Source organism: Diabrotica undecimpunctata, chromosome 9, assembly GCF_040954645.1.
Source record: "Diabrotica undecimpunctata isolate CICGRU chromosome 9, icDiaUnde3, whole genome shotgun sequence".
Taxonomy (NCBI): domain Eukaryota; kingdom Metazoa; phylum Arthropoda; class Insecta; order Coleoptera; family Chrysomelidae; genus Diabrotica; species Diabrotica undecimpunctata.
In genome coordinates, this window is record NC_092811.1 from 89,133,250 (window position 1) to 89,156,617 (window position 23,368).

The window sequence follows — 23,368 nt, forward strand, 5'->3', positions numbered from 1 at the left end:
GCCCTAAATCCCGCTTGTTCTTCGGGTTGTTTGTCTTTAATATCATTTTCTATCAGGTTTCGTGGTACTTTTGAGTATAGTCGGCCTATAGTAGCAATCACTGCGATCCCTCTATAGTTTTTAGGATCCGTCTTTGTGCCTTTCTTGTGTATTGGAGAGATATACGATTGTCTCCATTCTTCTGGAACTTCTCCGTTTAAGCATCTTTCGAATAATTTTCGGATCATTTCAAATAGTTATGATGATCCATACCTAATCAACTCTGGATGTAATACGCCTGGACCTAGAGATTTTCTTAATTTCATTTCCTTAACTGCTTCTTTCACTTGTTCTATTGATATTTCTATTCTTCCTTCTACTTTCACTTGTTCATTTGTTTGTTTAAACCTTTCTCTTCTCTCTGTTAATAAGTTCTCAAAATGCTCTACCCATGTGTTCTCTGGTATTCTATTTATTATGATCTGGTATGTTTTTTGTCGTTATTCTCGTCGTTTTTATAGTTCTTCAGGCTTCAGAGCTCTTTGTTCCTCCTATATGGTTGTCTAGGTATTGGCATTTTTGTTCCAATGCACTATTTTTCTTTTTAACCCCTTCTCGTTTGACTTCTTTATTCAAGTTTTTATATTGTTGTTTTGTTTGTTCGTCTCCCTGTTGTAATGACTTTTGATATACTTCCTTCTTTCTTTTTATCTTTTCTTCCACTTCTTTATCCCACCAATATGGTTTATCTACTCTCCGTAACTGTGGCCCTAACGCTTCTAGCGCTGCGTCTTTCATGCAGTTTTTATATGTTCGTATTCATCCGTCGTTGATCTGTGTGATTCCTGTAGTTTTTGTGTTAGTCTCCAGGAGTAAAGTAACTAACTATGTGCTCTCGTTATCTAGATTGTCTAAGGTGTACGTAGTTCTTTCTATTTTTTCTCTGTGTTCTTTGTTGATGTCTGTGTGGTTCCTGTCTACGAATGGTGTATATATTTTTCCTATTATCAGGCAGTGGTCCGAGCCGCACTCTGCTCCTCTATTCACCTTTACATCCTGTACTCTTAACTTAGTTTGTTGTCTTGTTATGAAATAATCTATTATCGATTTTAGACCTCTTGTGTGCTGATACCAGGTGTATTTATGTATGTCCTTGTGGGCGAAAACCATTCAAAATCTTTAACTCATATTGTTGGCATATATTTATGAGTCTGTCTCCGTTGTTGTTAACAGTTTCTTCTAAATGCATGCCTACCACTTTACTTTGTACTTGTTTTCGTACTCTGGCATTAAGGTCTCCTCCGCATATAATCTCATGGCTGTTAGCAATTTCGTTCAGGATTTTTCTAAAGTCTTCTTCAAAAGCTTCCTTTTCTTGTACTAAGTAGTCATCATTTACGGCATATACCCCCAGAATTGTTATTTGTGTTCCCCTTAGGAGAATCGTCACTTTAATAAAACGTTGGTATGTCTTCGTGGACATGAAAGTAGGATTTGCTGGCAGAGCTGAGTTTTATTCCTAAAACCTCCAACTCATTCGTTGGAAAAAAGTGGGCATTTCTTAGAGTTTTGTTACGACAAAAGCATCGGCAGCTTCATGTCGCCTCCAAGACCCCTTACCAGCCTTTAACCACCATCTTAGATATATAATCATGAAAAATATCTGCTTACATCCAACCTATTTCACTAGTAGCAATACCCCACCCATCTGGAACACCTTCTGCGATGTTTTTGGGTCATCTTTTATAAACGATCATCGATGGCGTTGTAACTCCCGCCGCAGAAAATGTGAACATGATGGTAATATTTGTTTTCGATGGGCCTTGCTCTATCTGATAAACATTTTTGGCACCTTTTGGTGCAAGAACCCTATCTTCTTTCGGACAAAGGGTAGAATAAGTTTCATCTCCGTTGTAAACTCTGCTAGGATCAGAAAGAATGTCAAAATAGTTCTTTTCCATTAAATATTCTTGTATATTATTAAACCACTTTCTGAAATCATTTTCTGACACGTTTCTACTGGCATTGTTTACAGCTTCAGGAATTCTATTTGTTAAATTAGGGTGTCTTCTTAAAAACGATTGATACCAATGATCCCCAGGAAGATTGTTTTTAAATGGATTTGGTCGGGGGTTCTGATCCAAAAATGACTTAACAGAAGTTTGGATGTCGTCGTTTCTTTTCGGAAACCCATTTCTGTGACAATCTACTACCCATTTTTCTAATACAGCTTCTTCTGAAATACTTAAATAAGTATTTGGACCATGTGCTACTTTTTGAAATGTTTCGCCTAGTCTAAATTGCAGAGTAGCTCTGGGTATCCCATATTTAACTGCTGCCGTCGCCTCTGGCATGCCATTATTTCCCATTAAGCCTCTTGAAGAATTTCTTGATTATATTTTTTTATATACTTGCTTTTCTTTTGTACCTTAGGCATTTTTTTTCTTCCTGAAATTAAAGGTGCAAATCACTAAATGTAAATAAATACCTCGGCTACCTAATTATTGGCAACACTGCCAATCACTAGCATTTGCTATGACATCCAATTGTTGGCATTAACAAAAATAATTATGCGTATGTACAAAATAAGCATAAAAACGAGAAAACGATACAATGTAATCTATTGATTCTAGTTATCACAGCCAATATTACAATTATAAACTTACCTCTAACACCGATGATGCCTTACTGAAATCAGGTAAAATAAAAATAAAGTGTCCACTGCCAATAATTGGGCTAGTGCCAACAATTGGGTGGTTTACCCTATGTATTAGCAAAATTTTGAAATTTGAAAAAAAAATAATTTGGGCGTTAATGAGTTAAGTTGAGTAAATTTTGTTAATTAAGAATTATAGGAAATTTTAAAATATTTGCTAACAATGAGCAATTTCTTTTAGGGACATAGAAACCAGTGCAAAATTAAACTTGGTAGACCTAGCAGGATGTGAAAGTGTCAAAAAAACTGGAACTTACGGCAGTTCTTTCCAAGAAGGGGTCAATATCAATAGAGGACTTCTGTCGATAGGTCAAGTAATGACAGCGCTGTCAAACAATTCTACGTTTATTCCTTACAGACAGTCTATAATTACTTCAATATTGAAGGACTCCTTGAACAAAAACAACTTCGTCTCATTAATTGCTTGTGTTAGTCCCCTTACAGAAGACACTACTGAAACAGTACAGACCTTAGAATTTGCGCAAAGAGTAAAGAAAATTAGGAGTAGACCAGAAGTTAATGAAGTCATATCTCAATATAAAAAGGAAAATCCCTTTATGTTCCAAATGAAAATGAACACCCCCTTTAAGAGGCCATTATTTATGAACACTCCTAGACCACCTAAACAACAAAAACTATCAACTATAAATGAACCTTCGTACTCCTCAATTATAACAGACCAAAGTCAAAGTCCTAAATCATTATCGTCTAGTGTGGCATCTTCAATAACAAACACTGTAAGATCGTCCCTGGACTCAATTTCTGCACCACAGGCTCTAAGTCCTATTATTAGGAAATATATGAATGCAATGGAATCCTCATTGATGAATAAAATAGGCAGTGTTATTCAAAGTACTTTAAAGACAGAGTCTAAAGAGCAGGTCATGGAAAAAGAAAATGATAGAACGCCAGGAGTAACGTGGGCTTTAATTAAAAATGAGGTGTCAAAGATTGTTAAGTCAGAGGTAGCTCAGTTAACTGGTAATAAAGTAAGAGCTACGAGCAGTCCCCTTGGAGAGCATCTGGATGATGTAAGAAAAGTTTTAAATTATGACATTAGTCCATTAGCTTTGCCGGAACGTGTTACCACAGAATATGAATTTAAAGTACCTGAATTACCGGTAGAAAAGAACAGTACACCTGTCGCTTTGTCTCCAATTGAAAACATCATACCGAGACGAAGTATGCGTCTATCCATGAAAAGAAGATCTAGATGCAGTATAAATAATAATCAGAATAGTGTAGTTGATTTAGAATTGTCGATCGAATCATCACTTACATTCAGAGAGGATATTAAGCTACTTCAACAAACTTTAATAGATAACATTGAAAATTCCGAAGAATGCAGTAAATGGAAACCAGCAGTTGTACCTAGGAGAAGTATGAGGATACAAAAATCTGACAAACCGTTACAAAATAAAGTACATGGAAAGACGAAAAAGGGATTAAATGTATTGAGTACTCCTGTAGGAAAAAGGCTTTTGAAAACAACACAGTAAGTATTTTTAAACATATCTCTTTAGTTTTGGGGTTTTTTAATATGCATATTATTCGGAATTTTTTTTAGGTACAGTAAAGTACCATAATTGTAGCGACTGACTCATGTTTTTTTGTTTTTTTCTAGTCCAGTAAAATTGGACGTTTACCCTTAAAAAAATATTTTTGTCCCGACAAAAGAAGAAAATTTAATTATTATTTAATAAACAAATTAGTGTATTAACTGGCAAAATGTAACGTTGTCAGCGTGTATGATTCAACTTGAAGTTATCTGCAATGTTGTAGTATATATCTTTCTCTAACGGTAGATAATGTCCGAGATCAACAATATCATCGCAGATTAAGGCGATGTGATTGGCAACAATACCATTGTTAGGATAGTTATTTTATTTTATGTTATCTGCAAGTCAGTTTTATAAGCGCACTGACACGGTTTTCATAATTCAGATCAGAATTGTTTGTAGTATTATTAGTGAAATGCGGCTTTACGTTTACTTTATTTAACACCCGAAGAATCAACTATGATTGGAAATGTGTTTGAAGGGCTTCGAGCCAAAGAACAAAATATGGATGTAGACGATGCAGTTATGTATGTAGTATTTTAACAAAAGTTTCCGAAGCTGGCGTGTAGCGAGTAATTAAAACAGACGATGAAACAAACGATAATAATACTTTGAAAGTTGAGACAAGAGGAAGGAAACAAATAAAATTTGATAATATAACCAAACAGGCCATTCATTGTGCAGTACATGTGTTTTATTTCAAAAAGGAATTATCAACTATAAAAACATTAAAATGAAAAAGACAGTAAAGATTCCATTTCACGTACAAATCGTCTATGTATCTGTTTATACGTATTTCGCTTTAATAAAGCTCATCAGAACAGTTATTCATAGGCGTTCTCAACGTGAAAAATAGATCTTTCCTGTCTTTGGGAAGCAACGATAAAATGGCTTCGAAACGGACGCAATAGCGACATCTGATATTAAATCCGTAAAATAGTATTCAGATTTCTGCTTTAATCTGAACCTTCTATGCAAGGTATAACAGACGTTGATAAAGATGTTAATAGAGACATGGGGAATCTAAAATTTGCATTCCACGACATGTCTCCTCAACTAAGCAGAAATCGTTAGCGAATTGGTTTCTTGTACTCATACAGAGTAGATCCAAATAAAATGAAAAAGACAGTAAAGATTCCATTTCACGTACAAATCGTCTATGTATCTGTTTATACGTATTTCGTTTATAAAAAAATTGTTTCTTCTCTTCAACCTAATGAAAATATCGCAAAAATAATATCGCCTCTATCTCATTTGACAATAGGAGTTAAATTTAACCTTTGAATTACTCTGATTACTGAAGTTTGTTAATTCACAAAGGGTTTTTTACAAAAAAATATATTTAACAAGGCATAATATATTTGACAAGCATCTATAAAATAAGAAAATAATTTTTATGACAATCGTTGATTTCCTTTCCCCTCAGACCTGCAAAGATCAACATTGAAAATATGAGTCACTCGCTACAATTGTGGTGCTATGGTATATATATGCGTTTTCAATGATAGGAAGTAAGAGGAACATATTTAAAATGACATAGCGATATTAGGTCCACGAAATACCTTGTCGATAATTTAATAGTGGAAGTAATTCAAGAAGAGAGGTTGAACATTGTTGTCAAACCCACTGTTTTTATTTGACCTGTCGTCTTTTTAGCATGTATAAAATGTGCTGAGACAATCAAATTTGGGCGAATTGATTTAAATGGCAGCTTATTATTTCTTATTTTAAATAAACCACAATTTTACTTTAAAATAAGTTTATTTTAACGTTTTGATTTCCACTGCGGAAATCGTTTTCAAAATACAGAACATTAATAAATAAAATTTATTAATGTTTTGTTACTAAATAACTTGTTTTGTGGCTTATTCTCAATAAAAATAGTAAATTGTATTAAGATGTAACAAGAAAAAGCTTGGATGATAAGTTAATGGTTAATTAAGATTAAAATGGTCGAAAACTACGTCTTAATTTAATAAGATATTTGGTATTTTTCAAATAATATCTTTGAAATCATATTTTTGTTTAGATTTTTTTGAAGTAGTAGGTGTGAAAATAAAATTAGTTTTATAAAAAAAATAAAAATTAATTCCAAAACTGCTTAAATTAAAAATAATTCCAAACAATTAGACGTTCCAAACCAAATAAAATTCTTAGCGAATTAAATGTTCAAACAAACCACCACTTGTGCCAAACAAAAACGAAATCTGTTATACAACGTTTTTCATGGCGTTGAGTTTGCTTGCCAATGTTTCGGTTAAGTTCGATTATCTTTTGTCTTAATTGCTCCAAGTTGGTGGCTCGCTCGAATTCCTGCCTGTACAACTTGGTCTTTAGCATCCAAAAATAAAAATCTATGGGAGCCAAGAGGAGTGACCGAGGAGGCCATTTTATTGTGCCTTGTGTAGTAATCACACATTATGGAAAAATTAAAGCTAAATAGTCTCTTACGATCTGTTGAATCTGTCTTGTTGAAACCAAATTTCGTTTAAGCCGATTTTAAGATGTTGAAGGGCAGGAATAATTTGATTTCGCAGTAATTAAAGATATTTTACTGCGTTTAGATTTTCTTCGATGAAAAAAAGGGCCAATAATATGATCTCCCAAAATTACAATCTAAACATTCAACTTTTGTGGATACTGCGTACGCACAGACACACTCAAATGCTTATTTTAGTGAGATGAATAACGTAAAATGGATGGATTATGTTTCTTGTGAATTGTGAAGGAGGTCTCATCTGTAAACAAAATATTCTTCAAAAAATTATTCGTTTCATTCAATTTCTCCATCATAATTTCACAGAATTCCATCCGATTTAAAAAATCATGAGGCGAACTCCGCCTCTGGTAGTTGCTGAGTGAATTGAGTAGCTCTATAACTATCAGTGCCGGTCCCAAGCCCGGATAAAAGAGGGTTTGTCTTAGGCAGTAAAAACTTTAGTTATTTTAGAAAATAGTTCAGAGGTTAGGGCGTTCAAACTAAGAACAGAGCTAAGAAACGTGAACATCATGTGCCTACGCCCCACAGGTAGGGTGTGAAGAACAGGAAAAGGAAGAATTTTGGAGGGTCTTTGATTGCGAGATGCTGGAGATTTCTGTAGACGAAAAGTGTTTTATTGGAAGTGATTTGAATGGGATGGGAATAAGAAATTATGAAAGAAATAGTGTGATTGACTTTGCAGTGGCATAGGATTTGACTCTAGTTAATACGTTCTTTATGAAGACTGAAGACCAGTAATTTTGTGGTGTGTAAAAGTCAGCTAAAAGAGGTTACCAACTGTTAAGTGATGAAGGTTAAGTGTGTAGCTAGTCAACATCGACCGGTGATAGTGAATACGGAGATAAAGGTGAAGCGGAAAGGAAAGCGAGTAGGTCAGGCAAGTAGCAGGAAAGTAAAGTGTTGGAAGTTAAAGGATAAGGATTTGGCAATAGTCTTTAAGAGTAGTGCTGGAAGAGCTTGAGGAAAAAGATACGGTAAATGACTGGTGGAAAGCCAACAGTAAAGTTAAAGTGCGAGGATGGGGAGAGAAGAGAGGGCTAGGAGAAACATCTGATAAAGGGCCTCCTAGAGACAAAGAAACTTTGTGGTGGAACAACGGAAGTGTAACAGAAGGTTAGATAGAAGAAAGAGATATGACAGGTCTAAAAGAGAGGAAGATAAGAATATATACAAGGTAACAAAGAGAGAAGCAAAACACGCTGTAGATACTGCTAAGGAAAGATCATCTGCACAGCTGTATGAAGATTTGGAAACACCCGAGGGGATGAAAAGGTTATACAGCATTACTAAAGCAAGGGACAAGTCATCTAGACTTGACCCACGTGCGGAAGATTAAGAGTGCGGATGTAAGAGTGTTAAAAACCGTTGTTAAAATAAAGCAAAGATGGTATGAGTACTTTAGAAAGTTGCTAAATGAAGAACACCAGAGGAGATACAGAGGATGCAGGATCCCAAATAAGAATTGAATACAGGAGATAGCTAGGTTGTCGAGGCGTTAAATAGGTTATTAAACAATGTTAAGGCAGTAGGACCTGATGGAATATCTGTTGAGGTTTGGAAGGCTCTAGGAGAGGAAGGGGTTGATGTTTAGTGAAAAATAATGAGTAGGATATATGAGGAAGAAAGGATGCCCAATGCTTGGAGAGAGAGAGAGAGAGAGAGAGTGATGTTATCATTGTATAAAGATAAAAGGGACATTCAGGATTAAGAACTATAGAGGGATAAAGTTAATGTCGCAAACAATGAAAATTTGGGAGAGAACTATAGAGATAAGGTTAAGGAGAGAAAAATCGATAGGAGAAGAACAGTTTGGATTTATGCCAGGAAAGAGAACAACGAATGCCTTGTTTGCTTTGAGACAGTTGATAGAGAAACATAGCGAGAGGGAAAGAAAATTTGATATTTATAGATCTTGAGAAAGCGTACGACATAGTTACTAGACACGAGCTATGGAGATGTATGAGAGAGAAATGGGTTCCTAAGAAGTACGTAAGGCTCGTGAAGGATATGTATGAGGAAATGTACACCAAAGTAAAGACTGCTGTCGATTTGACCGAAAGTTTTTCAGTGACGGTTGGTTTGCATCAAGGCTCTTCACAAAGTCCTTACCTATTTAATCTGATTATGGATATTCTGACAGAAAAAGTTAGGGAAGGGGTGCCTTGGTCAATGCTCTTTGCTGATGATATCGTGTTAGTAGAGACAGCAAAGAAATGTTGGAGGAGAAGTTGGAGTATTGGAGAAGGGCTATTAAAGAGGGAGGACTTTAGAGGAAGGTTATCAGGTCGAAAACGGAGTATATGTGGTTGGGAGAAAGAGGAATGGTTGGGGACAAAGAATTGCTTAAAGAAAAACTAGGGCGAGTAGGAGAGTTTAAATACATTGGGTCCTAAATAATGGAAAATGAAACACTAGATTGAGAAATTGCCCACAGTATACATACAGGCTGGTTGGTTTAACTGGAAGCAAGTGAGCAAGCTACTTTGTGATCTAAAAATCGAGGAAAGGCTGAAAGGAAAGATATACAAGAGTATAGTGAGACCTGCGTTAGTGTACGACGGTGAAGTGTGGCCTGTAAAGAAGATTCAGGAAAAGAAAATGGAGGTAGCTGAAATGAAAATATTGTTATGGTGGATGTTGGATAAGACTAGAAGGGACAGGATCAGAAACGACTTGATTGGGGAAAGAGTCGGGATGACTAGTCTCTAAAAAGATTCAAAAACAAAGACTGCAATGGTTTGATCATGCCAGACGTAGAGATGAAAACTATGTGGGACGAATGATAGAGATGTTAGAAGTTAATAGAAGGACTGGTGACAGAGGACTTAAGAGAGAAAGATTTAGGTGAAGAAAACCCGATGGATAGAAAATAGTGGCGACGAATAGTAAGGAACAGCGATCCCTGAAAAGGGAAAAGCTGAGGAAGCGGAAGAAAATGATCATCAGAAAATATTTCTTGAGTGATCTGTACTTTATAATAATGTTGGTTGTTTGTTTTCAAAATATTCCTCACTGTTTTTTCATTCAAGTCAAATTCATCGGCAATTTGTTTACTTGAACACGGGCGTCCATTTAGCCAATGCACAGATCTGGATTTCTCCAATTTCTCGTTTTTGACTAACTTTTAAATTTGATGAATAATGGCCAATCCAGTTTTCTCTACAGTTATTGGCCTATTTTAAAAAGCTGTAATAAATAAATTAATAGGTTCTTGTACAGAATGGCTCCCAAAGTACTATTTTATTATTTGTACTTTTTCTGCTGTTGTGTAAACAGTCGGCATATTGAATTTTTATTGGCACAACTAGCTACTTCTGAAATAATTAACAGATTTTACTTGGAAGAGTGTAATTGGATCGAAAACAATCGGGTTTATTGTTCCATATAATGCTGTGATGAGCGTTTATGCACAATGTGGAGGGGAGACTAGGGAGAAATATGCTGTGATCTGTGTCTATTAAGAGAAAACAATGTTAGTATCTTTGTTAGATATCTCGTCAATTTTGTAATACTTACCATAATTTTTTTTCCGAATCTGTATATCGAATCTAATATTGTTCTCCCCGAAGTAAAGCCTGTCTTAAAGTATATCGTTTTGGGTTTAATATTTTAATTATGTATTTAACGATTTATTTTCTTACCGCTCTCATCATTAGATAAACACGTTTCAAATTTATATCCTACCGCTGAGGATGAGTTTATACGTCAACCAATGATATGCGAATTAAAATTAATCAGTAGTATCAGTCGCTAAGAACACTCTTAACTATATGCGTTTTATACTCGTACAATAGTATAGTTTGTCCCTTATAGTTATGTTTCCTTCGATGCAGTGTTAGGTCTTTAGGAACGCGCCATATTCAATTTCAAAATAACATTGGTTACTGTCATGCCAGGTATCGGCGCTGTCTTGTCGCCATCCATATAAGGGAAATGGAACACAAAGAAGTTCACACTTGGCAAATTATGTCTATCGCCTTCATTAACTCCAAAACATTAAATATTACACTCAAATTTCGCCTCTATGCTTAGTTTAAGATAACCACAATAATCGCTAGTCCTCCGTAAATCTGCTAGTGAAAAAATTGCAATGTAACGAAAAAACAACGGCACTTAGTATAATCATCTGACAATCGCATCAAAAACCGAATTTGTCAAATAAATGTTGATAGGTGAGCGGCGCACCTCCAAAAAGATGCCGTGGCCATGCTTAATATGGTATTACTACCTATTGCAGAGCCGACATTAAATATATCAGTACAGCTCACTTTTACTCGACACAAGAGATTTTCATACTTGCGGTGAAAGTAGACGAAATTGTCAAGATAATGCCTTTATGTAAACTATATAGCAAACATATAATACAATACAAACCACCGAATGTTGGATGGCCACTAGGCGTTCTACCTACTTTTCCTCACCCGACAATGTACACTGTAGACTTTAAAAGCCACCATTCTGCATGGGGCTATAACTAATGCAACGTACAAGAAGAACACCTGGCCGAATAGGCTTAGTTTCAACATTTAAATCTCTTACACGACGCAAAACAAAACTTTCGCTCTGCAAGATGACAAAAGAGCTACAATTCCAATCTCACATTTATATTTTCCAATGAAGCTAGAAGTTCTGGAGAACTTTACTAAATCCCAACATACGCCAATAGTTACAACATTGGGCACACCTATTCCCATTATTAACTTACTTTAGCTGACAAGATTGAATATTCGAAATTTAAGGTGGAGAGATTTGCAATTCCAACTAGAAAATAATATGAGACATGTCAAGCCAGAGGTCGAAAGATTCACGGCAAAGCATAATTCTCTAGAAGCCACTCCTAGAAGCATTAAACACCGCAAGAATCACAAGGTGGAGAGAAACTCTAGAAAATCTTAATTTCACACAGTAGCCGCACTTCATAGAACCTTAGAAAAATAAATTCTGGTTCAAACAATCCTACAACAAGCTCGCAAAAAAAAGACATAGCCAAACACATATTCAGTCTTTCAAAATCAGTCATAAAAAAGTTCGGTATGAGTTAAAAGAAGTCAATGTTGTTGTCACAACAACAACAAAGCCTACCAATTATCATAGCTTATAAGGTCTGCCGAACTAGCACTCGCACTGAATTTAATTAAATGTCGAAAATTCACAAAAGCTGTCAAAGTTTATTTGAAAGTGAATTTATAAAACCCACAAGTGGCTTTTGCCAATGACCAAAAACATGTAAGCCTTTAAGCTTTAAGGCTTCGCTTTTCATGAGTAGTTTTTTCCCATTGGGAAGAAATGTTTTATCAGCACAAAATTTGCAAATTTTTTTGAAAATTACATCTTAACCACTATAACTTGTAAACTAAGGATACGATTGAGCTCAAATTTTTATAGATCGCTTTTGAAAGTTAGTGGGTATTTATAATGTGGATTTGTTATCGTTGGCGACATCTATTTGTTAGCTCCGAGACTTATTGATTGATGCGGTCCAATAATAATGTATCTCAGTGTTGAAGTAAAGGACTGTCGTAATTAACCATACTTTTGTTTTATCATTTAGGAAGGATAGTCCTCATACGTCACATACCAAAGCCGTGTTACATACTATAAATTATGGAAGTAGTAGAGAAATTGGAAAGTTACAATCTGTAGGATCAAAGACAGCACAACATATTGCCCTTTTTAGGTAAGCTCTACATCTACTACTATTCTTAAACTAAAACTTGTTAGAAGCTTTTAGCTATTATGTACAATAAAGACTTGAGTCCCATTGTTTAATAAAATACCCTAATCATAAAATACGCTACTGGGTAAAATTAAAGCATCACTTTATAGTTATGTAAGTTTAAACTCGATAGGCAGTGAAGGCTACTTTTTATTTAGATTTTACTTTTAATTAACATTAATAAATTAATGCCTTGGATGAATCAGAAGATGTTAGACAGAGTTCAAAATCTCGTGAACATGACGCACTCATTTGGTGACGTCAATCTACGAACGAAACGATGAAATCAGACATTGCTAAAAAAATGTAACTCTCTTCGGTGTGTTTTCACAGCAAGTTAGAGTCGAAGTAGTTTTTGCATTAGTAAAATAGTTGGAGTATTTATTATTTTTCTTCTAACAGTAGTTTTTAATACTTTATATTGAATTAAGTATGAAATTAAAATAGGTAATGTTTTAGGATTCATTCTTTTCGAGCATGCGTATTTCCAAGCTTTTTGGAGAAAATAAATTGTAAGAAGACAACAAAATTTTAATTTTGTTTCTTATCGATTCACTGTAGTTTTTACATTCTGCAACGTCTTATTTTTGTGTATTGGATATGGCTTACTTCTCTTGCTTGTGTATTTGTTCTTTAAACCACACTTCATATATTAATTCAGTTATTTCTTCTTGCAGCCTTTCGTCACCTTCTTTTAGAAATGTCACAGCAATGATACATTTTAACGCATGCCTTATCGTTTTTCAAGTTTTTTTTATTATAACGCATGTTCCTAAAGTTTTCGGAAAAAATAAATATGTATTTTCTAATTGTAAATAAGTTTCTTTTATTAACTAAATACAGGAAATTAAGTCTACATATTTAATCTTTATAGTGTATTTTTATAGAACAGAAAGGGGTCAGTGATCTTCGATGGCACGTAAATTTAGTCTTGATGTGCAATAAGCCTTTGGACTGTTTCTAAGTAGATCTCACGAAATGTTTGCAAAATTCTTCGCCTCAGCTGAATCTTGGGCTTCCTAGCCATTATTATTCACCATTCGACTCAAAACAGCCCAAAACTCTTCTATAAGCCTCACCTGAGGCACATTTGGAGGGTTGTCGCGCTTGGGAACCAAATTTATATTTTGAGCAGTTAACCAATCCGTCGTTCTCCTGGCGTAATGGAATGACTCTAGATCGGGGCAAAATATGATTTCATCATTGGGGTGATGAGTGTTTATAAATTGAACAAGCTTTGTAAGACACCTGTCAACGTAATTATCAGCATTAAGAGCTTCACCACGAACACGCCCAACAAACGGCTGTGAAATACCAGCTTCTGAGATGGCACACCATACCAAAATTTTATCGACAAATTTCTTTTCCCTTAAACCTAACTTCGTCCGGTGCATTACAATCCGTCGTTGCCCTTTATTTTGGAATTGGATAAAGTAAAATACTGTTCATCATCAATAATGAGAATTTTACCAGGAAAATGAATACGTCTCAATGCACGGCAACATCTAGGAATTTTTTCTAACTTTGCTGGTGAGTACTTAGGAGCTTTTTTTCTTTTATATCGTTTTAAATTATTTCTAGAAATTGTTCTACTTACAGTCATTCGTGAAACATTATATCTTCGAACAACATTTCGCTTTCCTAATTGGTTATCCATACTCTAAATTCATCTCTGTTCCCGAGCAGGAGTTATAACTCTTGGTATTCCACTTTTGGGCAAATTAAGGCATGATATACCATTTTCGCACTCTTTAATTGTCTGTTAAATCTTTGACACAGAAATATTTTGAGCACTAAAAATTCTTACAATGTCGTGTTTTGGTACATGTCCAACTAAACGATAAATACTACCAAGTTCCTACCAATAATACTTTTAAATCTAAAATTTTCCGAAAACTTTAGGGACATATGTTAGTTACAATTTCTTTCTTGGTAGGTGCTTCTTCATCATCGTTAGCAAGCAAGCAATTTGATTTAACCCAATCAGAGAGACTTACACACCCCTTAGAATGATATTTGGGTGTTACAATTCATTGGAGCGAGGTGTGTTGATTCGCGTAATCAGGAACCATTCCACCGCGCTCTAATGCTCCAGACCATCCCTTTCCTCCCTATGAACTCTGATTTGCGATAGGGGCTCACTATCAGCGAAACTCCAACACGATATCCTAACCCGATCAATGCAGGCTGGCAATACATCCAGAAAGGCTGCTTCTGTGTACTATTTGTCGTTAAATCCAGCTGTTATGTATTCTGTCAGTCCAAGTACTTGTAATTCGCTGGAATGCTCTGCTCTAAATCCGAACCGAGCTTTTGGGATTAGTCCTATTTCGTATGTTTCCACTTGTAGTCTGCTTAGTATTATTACTCTTTCTACGATCTTGCTGACTACTGGAAATAATCTTATCGGCCTGTAGTTTTCCGGAAACGTGGTATTCTTTCCTGGCTTCGGAATCATGATAACGTGGGCTTCCTTACATCGATTTGGGAAGAGCCTGTATTTAAGGATTGCGTTCGTTATGCTGGTTAAAAATAATATCACTTTTGCTGGTAGATACTTCAGAGTTCTATTTAAAATATCATATAGACCAGGTGCTATTCTCGGTGAGCTATTTTAATTAGTTTGTTTATTTCTTGAGGAGATGCATGTGTGATTATCTCGTCCGGTTCTTCGGGCATTTCTTGTTGTTCTTCGACTTCTTCGATGAAGTCTACATCTTGGTCTCTCTCTCTCTCTTGAGAGAGAGAGAGAGAGAGAGAGAGAGAGAGAGAGAGAGTCCTCCTCGTCACCTCCGATTTTTCATCTATGGAGTCGACAGGTTTTCTACCCTTGTACCTCCATTTCTTGAACGTGGTTATCCCACCGTCGGCTTCTATGTTCTGCTAGTGCCGTTTTCACTTCTCTGTTTAGCTGATTTACCCTGTTTTTGTCCTCCTGGTTTCTTGTCCTTCTAGCTCTCTTTTTGGCTCTGCTCTTTTCTCTTATGATGTCCTTTTATTTCCTGGTTTATGTCTCTAAACCTTCCCATGTGTTTTCTTCTTTAGTGTGCTATTTCTGAGTGCTTCTTGTACGATGTTTTCGAACTCTAGGACTCTTTCTTCTATTTCTTGTTTATTGTTTATCACTGGGACGTTGTTGATTTCAATACTCACAGGTCTTTTGTAATGTGTCCACTTTGTTCTTTCTTTTTGTTGTTGTGTTGTTTTATTCCCATGTTTATATTTTTATATGGCGTTGTGGTCCTGTGATCGTTCGTTTAATGTTCTGATCACGGTCTGTAGTCCTAGATTTTTAACTAAACTACTACTGTGTAGGTTCGATGGGCACTCTTACCATTGTGCCTTCATTGTTTGCTAGATAGTTGTTCAGTAATCTTCCGTTTCTATTCGTAGCTGTATCGTTCCAGTTTGGAGATCTCGCATTTAGATCTTCTATTATTACGGATGGTTTTTCTATATTCAGGAACACCTTCAGGTTGTCAGGAAAGAATACATGAATGTAGGGACTGTAAAGTAATAGTGAGATAGTAAGCCAACAACATAAGTTGCTTGTACTGGACGTGTGACTGGAAGTAAAAAAGCGAAACCAAACCAAAATATCGAAAGGGCGACAAAAAATCATGTGGTGGATGTTAAAAGTTGAGAAAGAAGGTCTATGGAGGGCAAAAATAGTAGTAAAAATATGTTGGCATATGAAAGGAAGTTCTAATACAAATTGGAAGACGATAGCCAGTATAATTAAATATACTTCAATTGAAATACTTGGAAAAACAAGGAGACCTGGTGGTGGTCTAACGAAGTTCAAGAAAAATAAGAGAGAAGAGAAGATTATATAAACAGTGGCAAGAAAATAGGTCGGACACAGATCTTCAAAACTATACGGTCGCCAAAAAGGAGACAAAAGTGGCAGTAGCAAAAGCTAAAGCAGAAGCGTATAATAATGTATACGATCAAATTGATACCAGGGAAGGAGAAGCCAATATTTATAAAATAGCCAAACGCGGAGCAAAGAAAGTAAAAGATTTTAATCAGATTAGATGTATCCGAGATAAAAATAGTAAAATACTAATTCACGAAAAGGATGTCAAAAAGAAATGGAAAAAGTACTTTGACAGGTTATTAAATGAAGAATTTGACAAATAACCAGTTGAGTTAACGGTGACAGTAACAGCAATGGTGACCAAAATAACAAACGAAGAAGTGGCTCAAGCAATACAAAAAATATAGAAAGGAAAAGCAGTTTAATCAGATGATATTCCTGGGGAAGTGTGGAAAGCATTAGGAGAGACAGGAACAAATTGGTTAACACATCTATTTAATAATTATGGAAGTTGGACAAATGCCAGACGAATGGAGAAGCAGTGTATGAGTACCTGTCTACAAAAACAAGAGAGATATACAAACTACAGGGCCATAAAACTACTTAATTACACCATAAAAATATGGGAGAGAGTAATTAATAGACGGATACGTGAAGAAACCGAAATATTCGATAATCAGTTTGGCTTTATGCAAGACCGATCAACAACCGTCGCAATTTTCATTATAAGGCAGTTGATGGAAAAATACAGGAATAAAGAAACAAACGCTCATATGGTATTGGTAACAACGCGTTCTTCTATCTTGAGAAAGATATAGTTCCTCGGGAGATTGTGTGGTGGGCACTCAATAAGAACGGAGTCACTGGTGAATATGTAAAGATTGTGAGAGACATGTATGAGGGAGTAACAACTAATGTTAGGACAGGTGTGGGAGAGACGGATAAATTTCATGTGGAAGTAGGATTGCACCAAGGCTCGGTGCTTAGTCCTTATATAAACCCAAATAATCGTTCATCGTATCAACTGTTGAAAAATACGTTTCCCATTTATGTGCAGAAATGTTTTTTGTTTGTAATTAGTTTTTTTTTTTCATTTAATGGTTCTATTTCCTCCATACATTGTGTATACATATTTTCTAATATCCAACCTTCGTTACACTTTACCTCTTCCCTTTTCCAGATCTCTTAGTTCCTTTTATAGTTCCTTCAGATTGTGTTAAATCACTTTCAATGAAGTACTGCGTTTCTGTTAGTTTATTCTTATTCTTCATAATAAGTTATTTATCCTTCGTAGTATTGATTTTTTACTATAGCGTTAAAAATTAGTTATTTTTATTTTCTGAACATTCTTTACTTCCACATTTCAAATTCACATACAATTTATTTGCAATAAAGTTGGTAGCATCTTCAATTTCTTTATTATCATTAAAATTATATCCTGTGATTACAAAATTTTGTTTTTCCATTTGTTTATTCATCTTTACAATCCTGATTTCCCGGAAATTTGATTAATTTGAGTTTTATCTTTTCTTTTTGAAAATTACATATTTCATCTTGAAAATTCTTTTAATTTTTTCGGATTGATTTAACTTCGTTCATAAGCTCTACTATCATTTCTTTTAATTCGGTATCACAACCTTTCTTAATTGGGGAACTAAATATCTTTTTACATCTCATGAAGGGATAATCATTATTTTCCATATTTTCTAATATCTAATAAGAAATAAATAAACTAATAATGCATCATTATCATCATCATTCTGGCGCTTACAACATTGCGTGGGCCTTAGCCTTCTCAAGAATTTCTCTCCAGTCATCACTATCTATCGCCTTCCTCCGCCAAGCACCTATTAGCATATTTCTCATGTCTTCATCGATGTTATCAAGGAACCTTGTTCTGGCTCTTCCTTTTCTTCTCTGACCAATGGATCTATCAAGTAGCGTTTTTCTAGTTGGGTCATTTTGTTCCATCCGCATTACATGCCCTATCAACCTCAGACGTCCTATCTTAATATGTTTTACGATATCTGGTTCCTGGTATATTCTATAAAGTTCGAAGTTGTATCGTCTTCTCCACACTCCATTTCATTCACTGCTCCATAGATTCGCCTTACTTTTCTTTTGAATCATTCTAACATGTTTTCATTACTTGTTGTTAGCGTCCAGGTCTCTGACCCATATGTTAGGACTGGGCGTATTACTGTTTTGTACAGTTTTGTTTTTTTATTTCTCGATATATTTGTGGATTTAAGGAGGAGATTGAGCCCAAAATAGCATCTTGTGCAAATTCTGCGGTAGTATTATTTTCAGTGTTAAGGAACGCTCCCAGGTATACAAATTAGTTCACTGCTTCGATGACGTCGTTTTCTATAACAAGTGGTCGTAGGATTTGTGGTTGCGTATTTATTTTCTTATACTTATTTTGTTGGTGTTTACTATTAAACCTATTTTTGTGGCTGATTCTATTATTAATGCCACATACGTCTCTCGTACAGCGTTTTCCGTTCTTCCAATAATATTGATATCAGCATAGGCAAGAATTTACACCGATTTATTATATATTGAACCAATGTTTGTGATTTGTGACATACATATTACCTTTTTCAGGGCCAGATTAAACAGTATACAGGAGAGAGGGTCTGCCTGGCGAAGCCTGTTATTTGTTTTAAAAGGTACAGACAGCTCCCCCTGAATTCGTACTCTACATTAATTTTTTCAAGAGTTAGTTCTGTTAAATTTACTAACTGACATGGTATTCCTCGCTCTTTCGTTGTTTTGAACATTTCTCTTCTATTCACAGAGTCGTAAGGTGCCTTGTAGTCTATAAATATGTGATGAGTATCTATACCATATTCCAGTGTTTTTTCGAAAATTTGTCTGAAACCAGCCTATTTTCCTACTATCCGCATATGGCGCCATACGGTGACATAGTACCGTGAAAAATATTTTATACTCTGCATTTAGAAGCGTAATTCCTCTGTGGTTAGAGCATTTAGAGATATCTCCTTTTTTTGTGTATGGGGCAAAGTATTCCAATGTTCCAATCATTGGGAGAGATTTCTGTCTTCATATTTCTTTTATAAGCTGCTGTAATTCCATTAGAAGAGGTTTGGACAGAAAGAAGAAATCCTGGCTGAGAAACTACGAACATAATACATGCGGCACAAAACAGAGAAACCTATCGTTTGATGGTCGCCAACCTTCGGTAGAACCTTTTCGTCTGTTCCCCTTGCCTCATCTCTTTCGTCTTCCAGTTTTTCTTCTTCTTCATCTATATTAAGTGCCGGGTTAAAGTATTCCACCCATCTATTCGATACATCTTTCCTTGTTGTTAATAGGCCGCCATTCTGACTTCTGCATTAACTTATGGTTGCCTCGAATTCTTTTCTGTCGATGTTAACTTTCTTATAGAATACTCTGAATTCTTTCTCTCTGTTGAGATTTTCTATATATTTAAGTTCCTCATTTAAGTGGTTTGGTTTTTTTCTTTTGTATATCCTCTTTTCTTCTCTTCTCTTTGTCTGGTAATTCTCTAAAGTTCTAGTTCCTAGGGTAAGCATCTTTCTGTAGGCTTCATATTTTTCTTTTGTTGTCTTCTTGCGTTCATCGTCAAACGAATGATTTTTACGGGCACAAATTTTTGTTCCTGTTTCATCTTTTGCTGCTGCTTCAATGTCTTTATTCTGGTCTATATCTATCTGTCCTTCTTCATTTACATTTTGATTCCTTAACCTGTTGGTGATGGTTTCCGAGTATCGTTATGCAATTGTCACATCTCCCAACTTTTGCATATTCCATTTTTTCCTATCCATTTTATTTTCTTTACTAGTGTTTAAAATTCTAGACCTCAATGGTATGATCACTAGGCAATGATCTGATTCTATGTTTGAGGCTCTATAACTTCTGCAGTTTATTACGTCTGTTCCATGCCTTAAATCTATTAAGATGTGATCAATCTTTGTTCTTCCATGCTTCCAAACTAATAATGCATAACAATAAAATAACAGAATTTCAATGTTTTTATTCCTTGGTGTAGTTTCGTTGCACAGTTTTTAAAAGGATCAATTTTAGAGGCATTGATCATTGAAGTAAATCGTAAAAATAAAACAATGAAAGACGCAATTCTGTCTGAATAGCTTAGAACACATTAGTAACTAACACGTTACAGATACGCCACTTAGTTAATGCTGAGCTTCCGATAGTTTCGCCAGTTGTAGTAGTCCGGTAATTCGAATATACATAATTTCACTTACGTCATAATAATTGACATTTGTGTGTATGTGTGTGAAAGATATGGCACGGAAATAAGTCCATAAGCCACAGAATGTTGTATTTATGTTTAAAGATATTTTTTTGTTCTTGTTTGATACTTTTTCTAGATATGTGTATAAATCACTAAAGTTATACTGATTTACATTTCTACTTTTACATATTTAATAAAATTTATTAGCAATTCTAAGGTTTCTGTATTAGCAGTTGCCAAAATGTGTGATAGACTTAACGTAATCAAATAGTTCATTTAAGTAAGAGTTTGAATTAATTTATTAGATTTTTCTAAATATTTGTTGCATCCAAAGAAAATATGGTTAAGATCTCCGTAAGAACTTATATCACAACTGCAGGATGGTGCCGGTAATATTCCAAGCTTAAATAAATGCGACGGGAATCGACCATGATTCGTTATTAAGCCAAATACACTTGCCGAGAAGAATTTGGTAGTAATTGAATATGTATTGGGGTGAGAGTAGTAAACTGGGGTGTATCTGGAAATATGTATTTTGCGAGTTTTCAACAATACTCTTCCATTGCTGTTCCCATTTCAGCCTTATTTTATTTTTTATTGAGTTAAATATATCTCTTACTGTATAAATATTGCAAAATACTCCATTCTGCACTGCTTCCTTAGCTAGTGTATCAGCTTTTTCATTCCCTGGTATACCTACATGGCCTCTAACCCAAATAAATGTTATATTTAAATTTGCAATCATATTTTTTAAACAACATAACATAGGACACTTCAGTCCTTCAAATTTTGTATTTTTTTTTTTTTTAGAGTCTAATGCAGATTTAGAATCTGTTAATATTACTCCTTCGAGTATGTTATTGGATGATCTACGTATATACCATATTCCACAAATTATAAAACTGTAAAAATAGTAATTAGAAGTAAAAGTGATAAGTTAATTTTTTTCCACGAATTTAATAAAAGAATATATTCTTGAAGCGATGGCTTTAATAGTTTTTGCTATTGTTTATCATTTGTTTATTTTTTTAGGGATATCAAAGGTAAATTGAGTACGCTTTCCGATTTGAAACAAATTCCTGGATGGGGAACGAAAAAATTTGACAGATTTGTTGAACAGAATTTATTGAAAGAGGAGTTACTTTAACCTTAGTTCATTAATATGTAGAATTAATATGTATCTTTCTTATGATTGGAACTGCAGAGCTGTCATTTATTTTAGAGATTTTAATAATGTAAAAGAGAAGCGGAGCAAATCGATGCCTTAGCGCGAGGATTCTGAACTGGCACAAGTTACAATTTTAACTGACAGCTCTTTGTATTTAGAGAATTCTTATTTTGACCGTGGAGCCAAAGTTTTTCGTACATTTGTTGAATTTATATTTACAAAGGTCTTTTAATTAAGGCTAATATTTTATTTTAAGATGTATATTAAACAAATGCAGAAATATATTTTACAACAGGAACCTAAACCTTTTTTATCCTTCAACACTGAAAAATTGCCCCGGCATAGGTTCCAAATGACGAAACTGTACAAGAACATATCCAAACAGTACTCAGACAAAACCACAATTTTGACGAAAATTTTCATCTATGGGAATTGCATCGAGCTCTTGAACAACGAAATAATACTTCTCCAGGTATATACCATGTGTCATATTCGCTGTTATACAACTTACTGATAGAATATAAAATTTCACTAGTAATCATTTTCAACAACATTTGGACAAATAAGACACCAGTACCAAATGTTGGAAAGAGTACAAAAAACCTGGCAGACCAGAACATGATCTAAGTTCTTACCGACCTATCTCCTTATCTTCACGTCTTTTAAAAACATTCGAAAGAATAATTAAATAGATTTGAACATTGGCTAGAGCACGATGGTATACTTTCAAGTTCCCAATATGGTTTTCGCAAGTTTAGGTCCACTCAAGATGCAACTACAGCTCTAGTTACTTCAATTCAGCTTAATTTTACATTAAATAAATCTACAGCAGCTGCGTTCCTTGACATTTCCGCTGCTTTTAATAATGTCAATTTAGACATTCTTTACAAAAAAATGTTTTATTTGGAATTCCTAGATCGTTTGCTCTCTTTTTAAAATCTTTGTATTCTAACAGACTAACTTTTTTAAAAATTACTAATGAGGAATTTTCATACCTGCGACTAACTAATATTGGATTGCCACAGGGAAGTATTTTAAGCCCGAGTTTATATATCCTGTACAACATAGATCTTGAAGTTAGTATACCCAACCATACAAAAATTCTTCAATGTGCTGATGACATTATCTTATATACAGCAGGAAAATTGTTAAGTACCTGTAAGGATAATTTGAAAGTCACATTAGAAATCGTAAATAAGTACTATGAAGAAATAGGATTATCAATTTCTGACACAAAAACTGAGGTGTGTTACTTTTCACAAAAACATAGAGTTCCACAAGGCAGTCTTAATGTGGGAAAATTTAATTTCCCCATAAAAAACTGTATTAAGTATTAAAAGCAGATCCAAATATTGCTTTGAAGTTTTACCGGAACATGATCGGGCCGATTTTCGACTATAACTGTCATTTATTTGGATCAGCGGCCAATATACATCTAAACAAACTTGAATTTCAAAAAAATAAATGCCTGAGATTATGCTTAGGTTATTTAAAATCCACTCCAGTCCAAATAATGGAAAATGAAGCGGTGGAACCTCCATTGCATTTACGCCGCCAATTCCTTAGCGACAAATTTACAATCCGAATTATGTCCAAAAATTGTAAATACCTTCAAGATCTTCATGAGCTATCAGTTTTAGACCTCACCCATAGGTACTGGAGAACTA

The 23,368-nt window shown here is 34.8% G+C and overlaps 1 protein-coding gene across 1 annotated transcript in view; it reads left to right on the plus strand.

The window, feature by feature from the left end:
- The window catches only part of LOC140450249 (uncharacterized), a 52,082-nt gene extending 30,083 nt beyond the window's left edge, over positions 1–21,999 (plus strand). The window contains exons 5-7 of the mRNA XM_072543768.1: positions 2,877–4,190; positions 12,306–12,431; positions 21,566–21,999. Coding sequence (XP_072399869.1) covers positions 2,877–4,190; positions 12,306–12,431; positions 21,566–21,680 — 1,555 coding nt within the window. The 3' untranslated portion in view covers positions 21,681–21,999. The remainder of the gene's footprint in view (positions 1–2,876; positions 4,191–12,305; positions 12,432–21,565) is intronic.
- The last annotated feature ends 1,369 nt before the right edge of the window (positions 22,000–23,368 follow it).